Consider the following 14,898-nt stretch of genomic DNA (forward strand, 5'->3'; position numbering starts at 1 on the left):
TAAAATTTTTATCATTCATAAACCTTCCCTCTAGTCACGTGATGTCCCACAAAAAATTTTGGCCCGATCGGTTTAGCAGTTTTGACGTTTATTGGACACAAACAAACAAACAGACAGACACCCAAACAGACAAGACAAGCCAAATTTATATATAGATGAAATATTTTATATGAGGAAAAACATAATAAAAAATATATCAAATCCAAAATTATTATCAAAATCTTTGCTTCGAAAAACATAAAAAGAACTTGTATTATCAAATAATGTTTTTCTTTTAAAACTTTTTAATTAACAAAAGAACTGTAGACGTACTTTCAAGTGCCCTCCATTTTTAAGAGTAGCATGACTGATTCACAACAGTACCTTTATCTGAGCCACTGTGAAGAAGATATGAACGTTTTTCTATCTTAAAAATTGTTTTATTTATTTTAATAAGAAATTAAAATTTTTAAAAAGTTAAATCAAGAATATATAGCATAGTTATTGCTTAAACAATGATTTAAAGCGGAGGGTTGTTAATCGGACATGCCCCTTCAACTTAATCATCACTTGTTGCGTTGGGGCGAATTCAAAGATTTATTGGAACATGGAAAAACAGGAGAACAGAAGATATATCATAGGTTGTAGTAGTTTATTTGAGTCCACAGAGATGAAGAAAGCAGGGAAGAGAAGAATTGAACCAGAATGGAGCAGTCAGACTGGAGCAGCCAGGATGGAGCAGTCAGACTGGATCTTCTGATGGAACTAATGCCAGAGCACTTATCAGTCTTATTTATATTGTTAGATAACAATTACGATTACAAAAATATAGTACAGGGTTATTCATAATACATTATTGCTTCATTATCGACAACTATATATTTCCTTGTTGTTAACTTGATTTAATGTTAAGTTTCTTTAATACTAAAATGTAAGGAAGGTTTGACCTGAATAATCGGTCAACTTGGGTTCTAAAGATTTATACGCAGAAATTAATTCGACAGTTATTTATATCTATTTTTATCTTTTAATTGCTAACAAACTGTGTGTCTTACTCAAAATTTTAGAATATTAATTTAGATCATGAAAAGTCTAAAACTATAACTCGCAACACACTTGCTTGAAGATTATTTATTTTACAAGGATTATTTTTTATTATTACAACGCCGAAAAAGTCAAGTTATAATGTACTGCAAACTTTAGTGTAATGCCAGTTACAGTGTTCTACTGGTTATAATGTACTGCCAACTTTAGTGTAATGCCAGTTACAGTGTTCTACTAGTTTTATTGTACTACCAATTATAGTGTACTGCCAGTTACAGTGTTTTCCCGGTTGTATTGTACTGCCAGTTATAGTGTACTGCAAGTTACAGTGTTTTCCCAGTTGTATTGTACTGCCAGTAATAGTGTACTGCCAGTTACAGTGCTATCCCAGTTGTATTGTACTGCCAGTTATAGTGTACTGCCAGTTACAGCGTTCTACCAGTTAATGTGTTGCTAGTTATAGTGTTTTGTAAGCTATTGTGTTCTGCCAGTTTTAGTGTTCTTAAAATTATAGTGTTCTGCCAGTTATAGTAATCTGCTGCAGTTATAGTGTACTTAGTGTACTCTTATTTATAGTGTTCTGTCAATCATCATTATCTTCTGCAGATAAAAACTTGAATCACCAGTATTTCTGACAATACACCTTTCTTCCATTCAAGGGTTGTGTGTCTCTACATAAATAATAAATAGCATGATTTTATAACGAGACTGTAAGCATAATTTCAAAAAACCCTCCATGGATTTTACATGATCAAAATGGTGTTTTTTTCTGGATCGAAAAGTGTTATTTTTGTAAATTTCTTCTTTATTTCTTTTAAGCAAGAAATGCACATTTACTGGGAAATCGTAATTGAAAATAAGCAGTTTAAAGAAACTGAAATATTATAGATATCTAATTCATAATTGATCAGATAAAGATTTAAGGAAACCATATTTGCATGCATGCAGTGTCACTTGAAATTACGCTTATAGTCCTTTTAAAGAGCTTGAAAGTACACATTTTTAAAGGGTTGGAATTTAAATTTTAACCAAATTGATTTTGCTTTAATTTTGTGAAATTATTGAAGAAATATTAAAAAGGAGAATAAAAATCTTTACTGGAGCTAGGTTTACCCTAAATGCAACCATGTAAGAAAATTATTCTAATTTTTAACTGATTTTTTTAGTAGAATGTATTTTGGAGTGTTCGCGAAAAATGAAAGGGGGTATAAATTAGGTAGTAAAATTAGTTACAGAGTGATCGACATCGAATTCAATTCGATATCAGCCTATATTCCCTTTAATGGTGCGCAAACACTTCTTTTTTTTTAAATAATATTTCGTTGGCGCTGGATTTTCGAACATTCCAGGAAAGTATGAAAATGTCGTTTTCATTATCAAAAATCCACGAAACAGGAACAAATGATTTCAAAAGTAACGATCAGATCATAAAAAATAAGAAATATTATAAAATATTATAAAATATTAACTATGCATGAATGCGTCGAAAAACTATCCATAACTATGGGTTGTAATATCTGAATAATTTATTTGTAATTAAATTTATTATTTTACGATCCGAGTGGAATGTTGAATTTGTATGGACTCAACGTACTTCGTTCCGAGTCGTTCTAACAAATTTTCTTCTTATAAATACAACAGATAGGAGTAAGATTAGTAGCGATCAAAAGTGCTTATTTTTCACCGTAAGACTCTATACCCCCTTTAATTTTTTGCGAACTCTCCCTTTCCGACCAACACAAGCGACAGGGAAGATTTTGTTCTTTTAAACAGTCTCCCCACTACCTTTTAGCAAAAAACAAAATATAAAGAAAATTTCCAAAAAATGTATTTCATCATGTTATTTTCCCTGAAGTTGTTCACTAGTAAATTATCTGCACTTTCAATATGCAAACTTCTCAGCTCATTCAACTGAAACAATCAAATTATTTTTTCTATCAAAATAAATATACAAGCAAAACGTGATAAAACTAACCTATCAGGGTGGATACAGTTGAAGTATTCAGTGAAGTGACAAGAAATGCATTAAAGTTTATTTTTTTTAAATGTTCAAACCATTATTTTTAAGGAAGGGTGCTAAGCAGGTTTTAAAATTATATTTTTTAAATACGTCCTAAAAATTTCCAAAATGGGATTTTAAATTTGTAAACGTTCATTTTTCTCTTTGCACCAACAAGAATTTGTCTAGTTTCAAAAATTAAATGAATACTAGGCTTCCCAGGCCGTTTGCGCCCAAATCTTCTATTTTAACTTTTAATTGTTGTTCTATCTGCAGCAATTTTTCTTTTAAAAATATCAACAACAAAAAAGATTTCGTGGATTTCGAAAATCTATTTTTTTCAGGCAAATTTGTTAAATTTAAAATAAAATTCTGGGGTCCCACAAAAAATGGGTCCGATCGGTTTTTACATTTATTGGATACAAACAATTAAACAAACAAGCAAACAAAGTATTTATATCTATGCAGATGGGGTTAGAATATATATAAACTACTAGCTGGAGTGCCCGGCAGGCGTTGCCGATGAAATCTTTTTTAATCAATTCTTTTAGCATATGTTACCACTTATGTCACTACTTATTAATCATAAAAAAGAGAGATCCTTTGTAAGGTATTGTTTTCTTAGGGCCAGGAACTCATTAACCTAATTTGCTGTTAGAAAAGAATGGAAAAGTAACGTCCAAGAACCTCTGAAACTAGCAACAATGGTAAATACAGTGTACTCTAAGAGGGACTTATGAAGCAGAAATTTAAGAGAATATCATTTAAGAAAACTAAAATTTCGGGCTCTGTAGACTAGGTTTTAAGTGACCCTTCAAAACTTATCCATAATAGAAGATATTGTCGTTTTTCTAGCTTAAAAGAGCTTTATTCTAGTAATTTCCTCGAGAAATCTCCAAGTCATAGATATTTAGAGAAATAACAAATTTCTTTTGTCATTCATTCTTCATCAGATAAAGCTTTTAAGGAAACCGTTATGAATCATGCATCCTATACAGCAAATAGAGGGTCATTTGAAAAGTACTTTTGTTAATATTGCTGCTGGTTAAACAATTCTTGGAATAGTTTTTACTGAAAAGTATAAGTATACATAAACCTAGATATATTACTATATTACTAATTGGTGGCTAAAAAGGAAGAATTATACCAACCAAGGTCTGTACACTTTTTATAATTGTCATTTTCCATAACTGTAGTTGTACTTTAAATAAATTTTCATGTTGGATATAACTACAAGAAGTAATATGCCTGGGTAAAAATCCTGTCAATGAACTTCCTTGGTTTTCTGGGATGTAAGATGTTACATGATTTATTGATTTACGAGCTATGTTGTCGGGAGTTTATTAAAAAGTTATTCTTATTATTGAAATATAAGTGATTTAAAGGGGTAATTCTTTAACGATTGCGATAAAAATATTTTTGTTGAATGTTTGTAGAATTTTACACCTATTTTTAGCGTAAAGTCTTATTTTTCAACAATTAATTAGTGGAACAAATACCCATGTCCCGAGACCAACCACCACTTTTAAGGAATGAATGTTTTCAAAAGTAACACTCGGATCTTATCAAATGAAAAATATTATGAAATATCTATCATATTAGCGTGCATCGAATTAAATTCGACAATAGTAGGTTGTAATATATGAATAATTAGTTATAAATCTAATTGAATTATTCCGACCCATGAGTGGAATTATGCAATCTAGTGAATTTGTCTGGACGTTATGCTCTTGGGTATAAGATGCTTTAAGCCATATTATTCTCCTTATGACTGCAACAGATATTATACAATTAGTAGCGATAATTATAGAATTCAATTCGACGTCATCTTATACCCCCAAGCATTTTCCGGGAACACTCCCTTAAAATATATTTTGATATATGATATTTTGATAACATCAGATTTGGTAAAGACAATCTTACAAAATGCAGGGAACTAGGATAAGAACAAAGACTGTAAAAATTCCCTACAGTCGTCTCTTAAGCCTGATCCTTTCTAGGTAACCCTGTCCAGTGTCCAGTGTCCAGTGTCCAGTGTACAGTCTCCAGTGTCCAGTGTCCAGTGTCCAGGGTCCAGTGTACAGTCTACATTCTACAGTGTACAGTGTCCAGTGTCCAGTGTCCAGTGTCCAGTGTCCAGATACGCTCGTTTCCCAACCATTTTTTCATAAAAATATAAGAAAAACTTAATTTAAAAAATTGTTTGCTCCTTCAGTTTTTATTGTTATGAAAAACTAAACTTTGTAAAAAAGGTGGATTTAAGATTACTAGTTTCTATATTTTAGGCTTATCCTCTCATTTCTACTTCGCTTATGTCCAGTGTCCAGTGTCCAGTGTCCAGTGTCCAGTGTCCAGTGTCCAGTGTCCAGTGTCCAGGGTCCAGTGTCCAGTGTCCAGTGTCCAGTGTCAAGTGTCCAGTGTCCAGTGTAAAGTGTACAGTGTACAGTCTACAGTGTCCAGTGTCCAGTGTACACTGTACAGTGTTCAGTACACTACATACCTTGTTCTCTGAAATTGACCCAATCTCGAAATCAAGTAACCAGGTAACTATCTGAAAACATTAAAGAGACTGTTGTTAGTGTGTAGTGACCCGCCATTTCAAATTCACAATGGTACCCTTTAAACCTTTGGTTGTTCATTCGGAAACCAACATACGTAATTCGCCCAAAGTTAACACTTTACACTACACTCGATATTCCCAGCATACATTTTCCAAGAAAAATAAGAAACTTAAATATTGTTAATGATAAAATAAAGGTTAAAAAGGTACTGTACTGTTGCAGATGGGACATGAGATATCATTTAAATTTTGTCTACAGTGTCCGTAGGATTGTTTACAACTTAAACAAATACAAATAAAACTCAATTAATGAAAAGTGTATTTTGTACAATATTGAATTGTAAAATTGTATATATTGTTTTGTATAATTGTATATATTGTATTGTATAATTGTATATATTGTTCTGTATAATTGTATATATTGTATTGTATAATTGTATATATTGTATTGTATAATTGTATATATTGTATTGTATAATTGTATATATTGTTCTGTATAATTGTATATATTGTATTGTATAATTTTATATATTGAATTGTACAATTGTATATATAGTTCTGAAAAATTGTATATATTGTATTTTATAATTTTATATATTGAATTGTATAATTGTATATATTGCTCTGTATAATTGTATATATAGTATTGTATAATTGTATATATTGTATTGTAAAATTGTATATATTGTATTGTATAATTGTATATATTGTATTGTATAATTGTATATATTGAATTGTATAATTGTATATATTGCTCAGTATAATTGTATATATAGTATTGTATAATTGTATATATTGTATTGAATAATTGTTTATATTGTATTGTATAACTGTATATATTGTATTACCTCTGAACAAGGTGGAGTTGTTAATGATCCCTGATATGAACAGTAATTTCTCATCAAATTTTCAGGACCTATTCAAGCAAAATTAACCTTTTTTGGCTTAAAGAGACTCTCAAGTGACCCTACATTTAAAGAGGGCTGTGCCGATTCACACGTTTTTTATTCTTATCTTACAATTTTCTATTGTTCTAATGTGGAGCAAAAAGTCATTTTTATAGAGAAACCACAATTGAAAATATAATTTTTGCTTAGACACAGGTTTAAAGAAAAAAGCTAGAGACATTAAGAAAATCTGAAAAATTCGCATCTGAAAAGAACCATTTTCAGTTTATACTGAACTAAACGTGTATTAACCAATAGAAAATTCACATTTACTAAACATTTGCCCGGTCAAACTAGGGCTGGGCAAGATTCCGTTAAGGAACGGAAAGTTTTTAAAAATTAAAAGACGATCCTATTAACGAGCAGCAAAACCCGTGTTGTCTTCGTTCGGAAGACAACACCAAAACCCGTAAAAGTTGGTCTTTTGAACGATTTTAGCTGACCCACTATAGTTTCAGTAAATATTTCCATGGCTGAACCCCGACTGGATCAGGCGCTAATGGACTCGGTATACAGGAGTAGACCATTAACGAACAGTTTGTAAAAACAAAAAAATTGATAACTAATGTTTGCTTTTAAACGGTATAGTTGTAAATCGGGCATTGCCATCTTTGCATGGAGGGTCAAATGATAATATGCTTTAATAAATCTTGTATCAGATACCTATCCCAAGAAAAGTTTCAATATTATGACTGGATAGATCTAGAGTAGTATCATAGGAATCCTTGTATGGCACATAAGCAATTGCAAGATCTGAAAAAAAACATATTTCTTTTTTGTAAATATTCTCAAAAAAAGTCTAAATAAATAGCACTAAATAGAACAGGTATTATGAAAAACCAAGCATATTCTGAAAAAAATAGTAAAATAATAATAATAATAATAAAAATAATTATAATACTGTTTAGCGCTAGCTAAATGTTAGGGATTCATCCCTAAATGGATAATGAGATTTAAAGATAGATAATACTGCCATGCTATTTCTATTGGTTCAAAATAGACAATAAACACATGACTGAACCCTGATTGGATCAAGCACTAATGAAATCGCATACAAGTGTGGTCATGGTATCTAAGTTTAAGTAGATAAAAATACCTATAACATTTCTTAGAAGATCATCTAAAGTTCCATGCCGAGCCTAAAAAGTAAATTATTTATTGCTATTTGCTTGATTTTTAGCTGTAATTAATCTCAAAAATTCATTAATTCAATATTGTTTGTATGAAAATTTCTTTCTAGAAATAAATGCATGTTTTTATATTTCTTTTTTATGAACAATAATTAAAATACTTCAATAATGAAAAATAGAAAATTAAAGTTGTCCCAACTTGGCATATGTAACTGTACACGCAATGATACAAGGTGTCCCAACTTGGCATATGTGACTGTACATACAATGATACAAGGTGTCCCATTAATTCAGACAATTTCATAGTTATAACCAAAATATAATGTTGGATACATCTTTAAAAAATGTTATTCTTTACTTATTAAAGTTCTGTTTTATAACTGGCTTAACAACAGGTGTTAATAAATAGTGGCCATCTTCTTGCATCATAGGTCTTAGATCAAACCCTTGGCCTTGACATTTTTTTTCATCCTCTTAAAGTATCTTTAGTGAGGGACAGTCTAATCCAGTTTGTGATTCACTGGTAGACTCACGTTGATCTTGTCAGGCTATATTTGTTGCATAAAACGTGCTCGGAAGATTCTACACTGGGATCATGCAACTTTTAGAGTGGGGTGACCTTCAGCTAGTGAATAGTTTTGTATAATCAAAAACCGAGTTTGTTGAGAAAATACCATTTTCAGGAAATGGCCTGAATAGGAAAACTGAATTGGAGTATTTTCCTGCAATACAGTTCGCGGATTTTTTCTTATGTTACAAAACCTCCATATTACGTTTCCTCAATTTTTTGACTGATTGTACAAAATCCGAAAACTGAGTAATAGCTGTTTAAAGTATAATGGGACACCCTGTCGTTGGGTTTGGGTGTTCTATTAATAACCTGGACAGCTTTAAATATTTTCGAGATGACAACTATTGTTCCTCTTTCAGGTTGAATATGTACAGCATGCATCTCCATACTAAACCTAAAGGAAAAATATATAGTTGAACGCTGAAAGGGACTGTAAGCGTAATTTTAAGTGACCTTCTAAGCAAAGATGGCATTGCCTGATTTAAAATGGTACCCTCGATTAAACCCTTATTCTGATCAAAACCGCGGGAGACTTTGTCGTTTTTTCTCCAAAACTGTTCAATTCTTATCATTTCTTAATTGTTGTTAAAAACAAAAAATGCGCAAGTCACTTTTACAGAGAAACCATAAATAAGAATAAACAAACTAAATAACATAAACATTGAGGTTTAACTTCTAATTCATACTTGATCAGACTAAGCTTTTAGGTAAAAATGTCAAAAAATTTATTGTAAAATATGTTTATTTTTATAAAAGTGATTTAATTTTTTAAAGCAAAGTACGTTCCAAGAATAGGTTTAATCCACTTGAGATTTTAAAAAACCAGAAAATGTTCAATTCATGTTAATAATAAAATTTCCACAAAATCTAAAAATAGAAATTATTTGTACGTCAATTTGTTTTGTCTAAAAATAATTCCTACCTCTGCCCATTTATAGTATGTTCTGAACCCATCAAGTCTGAAGATCCCCAATGAAAATGAACTTGTTTTAGATAATACAATTCCTGGATAAGAACAGTATTAAACCTTCAATACTAATAATACTGTGCAAACCATTTCCTATGTAAATAAGAATGTTGGGTTATAAACCTCTGGTTATATATCTAAATACTTTGCTTGTATGGGTGGGTGTTTGCTTGTCTATTTGTATCAAATAAACTGCTGAACCTATCGGACCCAAATTTTGCGTGGGACCTCACATGACCCGAAAGAAGGGTTATGGATGCTCTAAACTACGAAATTATTGCGCCAAAAAGTTTCGATTCTTGTAAAACTTTGAAAATGCGGGAAAATGTTATAAATTCAGCGAACTTTTTTTGCTATTGTTTAATATTGTACAAAGAGAAGATGCTCAAAGTTGAAATAAAAAAAGCACGAAGAGCTCTGAAAGCTCCATGGTTATGTTAGTAAAAAGCTTTAGATCATTTTAAACTCGCAAACTGTCTACCTGATAATGTGAAGCAGTTATATAGGAAGCAGGAGATAAGAATTGTATCTGCAGTGGTAAAAACTTAATCACTGTAAAATTTGGAGTCTACTAAATTAAGTGCCCGGCGTTGGCCTAGGAATCTAAAAAACTTTTGTAATTTGGATTTATAAAAAACGATTTTTTGTTTGTTTTATACTATGGGGTCCCTAAAATTTGTTTAGCAAATTTGTCGAGCCATTGCCCGTTGGGCCAGAGGCCGAATTTCAAGAGTTTGAGCAGCGGCTTAAATTTGAGACGCGGCTCAAATATGATTGGTTCCACATAAAATTGGATTCAATGTTTCAAGATTTAAGCCGGCGCTCAATTGAAACCAGTTTTTGGCGGATTTGAGACGCGGCTCAAATTCTTTAAATTCCGACTCAGGTATAGCTAACATAAATATGAGAAAAGAGCTTAAATGGGATGGATGTTTTATATTTTTCAAGCTGTTTATTACCGAATAGTTAAATCAATATATTCCATACCGATCCTTTCAAATAAGCGTTTATGAGAAAAAGGTATAGGTTAGATTGATTTCAAATAAGCGTTTATGAGAAAAAGGTATTGGTTAGATTGATTTCAAATAAAAATTTAGGTGTTCTTTGTTTGTTTCCAGCCAATGATAATTGAGAGTTGACTTATAATGATCGTTGTTGCTCCTCGATACCTTAGAATACATTTTGTAAAAAAGCCATGAAAACATTTAAATATGCCAGGGCCAGGGTACAAATTTAATGAATTGAAGACCGAGATGTCGCTGAACTAATACCTGCACCCCCGCCGATTCAAATCCTGAATCTCCAATTCAAATTCTTATAAATCTAGTAACCTTTGAATCGGTGATTAAAGATTTGAACCGTCGGTAGCGACATAGCTCATAAAATTGATAATAAAATTATTGTCGCAAAAAGTGTTAAGAAGACGACATGTCATCGGACTATGTGTCAAAAAGTTATCATGGATAAAGTGGGAAGCACAGTATTTAGAGGGACTGTAAGCGTAGATTCAAGTGACCCTCCATACAAAGAGGGCAATGTCCGATTTACAACGGTTCTTTTGAAACCTTCGTCTATTTATCGAGTAGAAACATATCGGAACCGGCTTAACATCCTTCAACATCTAAAAGTTTTAATTGGTACCGTTCTGAATCTAGGATACTCGTTTTAAAATGGAAGGTCTCTTGTAATTACTATACAGACCCTTTAACAAATTAAAATCTAAAAAAGTGTCTTTTATTCATCTGATTGAGTTCCTGCAGTGTATGCCCATTGTTTGACACTTTTACTGGTTCCTGCAGTATAAACAGCTGAGATGGAAAATAAAGATATACATGGTTACCCATAAAAGGATGAATCTTTAAAGACGACTTCATGTGGACTTTTTTATTGAATTCGTGAGTTATTGCAACATAAAGCGTATTTTTAATCTATTTACATCACTTACTACAGCATAGCATGAAGCTCAGGATGTGTGGGACCGAATTTAATAGATTTTAACTGCCTTTCGTCGGTTCAAATTTGAATCATCAATTCAAATTCTTCCTTAATTTTCAACTTTAAATCGGTGATTCAAAATTGTACCAGCATTGATTGAACGTTGAATTAATTTGAACATGCAAATAGTACGTATAATCGTTTTTGAGGATGCGAGAAAGATTAAAATCAACCAAAATTTTCGTCGATTTCGTATAAAAACCTATTGTCAAAATAGTTGTTTTCTAAAAATCCATCTCAGTTTTCCTGAGTTGATCCTGAAAAGTTATGGAAAACCACATCACTCAACTTTGCGTAAACAATATCCTACAAATATCTTGAGAATCTTCATTTCAAAAAAAGTACAGGGTGTCCTACAAAACATGACAGTGGCAAGACGACTTAAACGTCGTCGTTGATCTGTGTAATAATTTGCTGTATTTATTAGTCACCCTACTTTTACATGTATGATTCATGACACAATAATCATTCAATTCCCCTGGTTTCTGAGGCCTATCTTGCATTTACTTCTTTAATAAGGTTTAAGAATAAATTTTTAAGAACATTGACATGTGAAATATAATTAAGAGAAAAAAAAATTCCGCAAAACACAAAACAATTAGATTAATATCTTTATTTTCTCTCAATAAAAATCAATAAAACTTTGTGTTTACACTCATGTATTACATTTATTAGAAACAATTTTTAAAATTCTTAAATAAATAAGTTTTTGTACATATGCACTATTTTGCAATGCTGTGTTATTTTTGCGCAACTAATCAATGTGTAATAGTGCAATAAAATGATTGATGACTCAATTCCTGTGTTACTATGTCGATGGGGGATTGTTTCAAACCTCCACATTCTGCGTCACTTTCACTCCAATGGGTTGGATCTAAAATTTAGGGAGGTGACAAACTAGAAAGGGGACACGACAAATGCTCCCCCCCCCCTACCTGACTAGAAAGGGGACACGGCAAATGCCCCCCCCCCTACCTGACTAGAAAAGGCACATCGTTATTCGTTACTCCCTGTAATGCTGTTAATCTTTTGGATCATAAAAATCATTAAATTCTTAAAAATTCCAAGATTTCAAAATTGCATTATGTTAAAGTTTTATTTTATTGAACTTTGAAATATCTTTATATTGAAAAAAGAAAAGATGGAAAAACGATCCAAAAACGATCGTTTCGGCATCGTTATTGTATCGTTTCTGGATCGTTTTTGGATCGTTTTTGGATCGTTTTTGGATTAATATTGAATCAATTTTGGATTGTTATATCCATATCTTCTGTCAGGGTCAAAAAACGGCCCAAAAGCGAACCAACACATTACCTTAATAAAGAAACTTGTCACAAACTGTAATTCTTAAACCCTTTAACTTTGCAACCTGGTGGTGTAAACCCAATTTACTTTGAAATTCTCAAAATATAAATGATAATTTAAAAAGTTTTTTTTCTTTTGTACATTTTAAATTATATTATCATGATATAAATGGAATAAGCTGTAAAACAGGTTTAAAACTGTCAATTTTATCAGTTTCATGCCAATTACCGTTCTCTCCAAAGTATCCCCACTCAGAGGCATGGCAAGATAGCCTGAGACTCCAAAAAATCAGGATTTGTCTCATTCTAATCTGAAAAAGGACAGGATATGATCATGTCACATGTGCATATTTAAATGTGTGTATAAAAACAAAAATGAAATATTGGTACTTTTTTAATTTTTGTTTTTATTTAAAAAATAAAATTGAGAGGAAGCTTTTAAAAGTAAAAAAAATTGATATTTTAAACAAAAATATAATTCTGCGAAACTTTTAGGGCGTTTGAGATTGTTTTGTTACACTAGTAAACCAATCAAAACAAAACAACCGTTTTGTGTTTTAAAAACGAAAAACGAAAATTTAAATAAGCGAAAACCAACAATAAATTTTTTTAGAATCCATGTTGAAATTTAAAACTAAAATATAAAGTTAAAGGCCGAATTTAAAAAACAACCGCGGAAAGGTGGTGTAATTTATTAGCTTAAGCTTTCCCTATGTACATTAATTGTTATGAAATAGCATTTTAAAAGCTATACTATTATCATGTCTGCTAGAGTTTATTTATGAAAAGGGTAAAAGACTGTAAAGATGTGTCTATAATGTCTCCGCAAGATGAGCAGTGAAGACGGACAAGTTTACTCTGTTGTTATTCTTTAATTTTCTTGTTTTACTAAGTACAATCAAATGCAGTCAAAACATAAACAAAAAAATTGTAAACAAAACAGACAAAATTCTTACGGAATACAGCTTTCTCAGTAGGTATCACTAAATCAAAGAATTATTTATAAAGACGATATCGAATTCGTCACTGTATTCCCATGTATGTTCCTCGAGAAAAAAGTTTTCTAAATGTTTTAAAATTATTTTAATTAAAAATGGCCGACGCACTAGAAATTCAAGTTGATATGTGTATAAATCTTGAAACTCCGAAAATCCTTCAACCCTATCCCGATTCCCGGTTGAGCTATTTTTTGTCTAATAACCCCCCCCCCCTCTTTGATTTTGAGATAGGGGAGTGTGATAAATTGTCCTTTGCCTAATCATAAAAAATGGATCTCTTACTTTAATGGTTAGGGTCATGTTATGGTGCAAGGGAGGATTTTAAAAAAGTTAAAAAAAGTATGTCGGAAAAAGGTTTAGAAATAAATATTTTAAATTTTGAATTTTCAAATATGTAAATTTTAGCCCTGTAGCTTGATTAATAAAAAAGTCCTCCAACCTACTCTATTCCTCAAAATAAATTTTTTTAGTTATTTAGAAAAAACCACTGGAGGGATGTAAAACCGCCCCCCCCCAAACCATTTTAAAACTAAAATAAGTTTTATTCAGTTTTCGTTTCAAAGCAAAAAGAAGAATGTTTGTGTTTGAAACAAAAAAAAAGAAAAAGAAGTTTTGTTACAAATTTAAAACAAAACAGAAACTTTTTTAAAAAAATTAATTATTTTAAAATTTGAAAAAAAAGGTTAACGAAGTTTACTATTTTTCAAAACGATATTTTCCTTCTTGTATTTTGCAATCACTGACAAACTGTAAAAACGATTTCTGAAAAAAAAGTAAGTTCTCGATATATAGTAATATACCTATTTCTGTTCTTCTTACTAAACCGAAATGTTGATGCAAGCTCAAAAAATGTAAAAAAAATACATTTTTTCCAAATCTACAAAATATGTAAACACAAACCTCACCCTGTTGTTTATATAGAGACTCCCATGCCAATAAACTCTATATTGCTCACGTACTATATCACGACTGATTGGACATTAATACTTACGTATCAATTTATAATGACTGAGGGGAGACTGAGAGTTGAGTAAATACCAGATTTGGCAGATTTATGTAAAAAATATTATTCTGTTATTTTACTGGTTCAAAAAGTACAAAACTCACGATTCAAAAGAGTGCAATTGGGTTTGAAAAATATGGGCCTTTAATTTTTTTCTAATTATTTACTAATAAAGATTGGAAAATGTGGAATAAACTTTTTATGTATTTTTCAGACTATTTGAAATACGATATCATTCTTTAATACAGTTTGCGAAACAAATAATAATTTCGATCCAATTTAATCATTTAATTTTGCATATTTTTGACCACTGAATAACGAATGGTCGCGATGGACCTGAGGTTTTGGTTCATATTTAGCCTCTGAGGTATTTTTAAAATCTTAAAAGATCAAAATTAAAT

General features: G+C 31.1%; 1 protein-coding gene across 1 annotated transcript; it reads right to left on the reverse strand.

The window, feature by feature from the left end:
* Positions 1-557: 557 nt before the first annotated feature.
* Positions 558-14,439, reverse strand: LOC111703944 (carbonic anhydrase 3). Its single transcript, XM_023476041.1, has 15 exons — positions 14,400-14,439; positions 12,726-12,807; positions 11,993-12,066; positions 11,439-11,498; positions 10,952-10,990; positions 9,679-9,726; positions 9,153-9,235; positions 8,540-8,624; positions 7,626-7,668; positions 7,193-7,282; positions 6,431-6,498; positions 5,523-5,573; positions 2,873-2,934; positions 1,667-1,694; positions 558-767 (listed from the first exon to the last, which is right to left on the reverse strand). Exons 2-15 carry the CDS (start codon positions 12,799-12,801, stop codon positions 615-617), a joined length of 960 nt encoding a protein of 319 aa, XP_023331809.1. The 5' UTR covers positions 12,802-12,807; positions 14,400-14,439; the 3' UTR covers positions 558-614.
* Positions 14,440-14,898: the final 459 nt, after the last annotated feature.

Source organism: Eurytemora carolleeae, unplaced genomic scaffold (genome assembly GCF_000591075.1).
Source record: "Eurytemora carolleeae unplaced genomic scaffold, Eaff_2.0 scaffold538, whole genome shotgun sequence".
In the NCBI taxonomy this organism is placed as follows: Eukaryota; Metazoa; Arthropoda; class Copepoda; order Calanoida; family Temoridae; genus Eurytemora; species Eurytemora carolleeae.

Bases quoted from the DNA above. Each gene is read 5' to 3' on its own strand.
- LOC111703944 (XM_023476041.1), bottom strand. From the start codon at position 12,801: ATGAGACAAATCCTGATTTTTTGGAGTCTCAGGCTATCTTGCCATGCC. The intron at 12,067-12,725 runs GTAATTGGCATG...CCTAAATTTTAG, and splicing joins GGGATACTTTGGAGAGAACG to ATCCAACCCATTGGAGTGAA. The intron at 7,669-8,539 runs GTTATTAATAGA...TTTACTTTTTAG, and splicing joins AAATATTTAAAGCTGTCCAG to GCTCGGCATGGAACTTTAGA.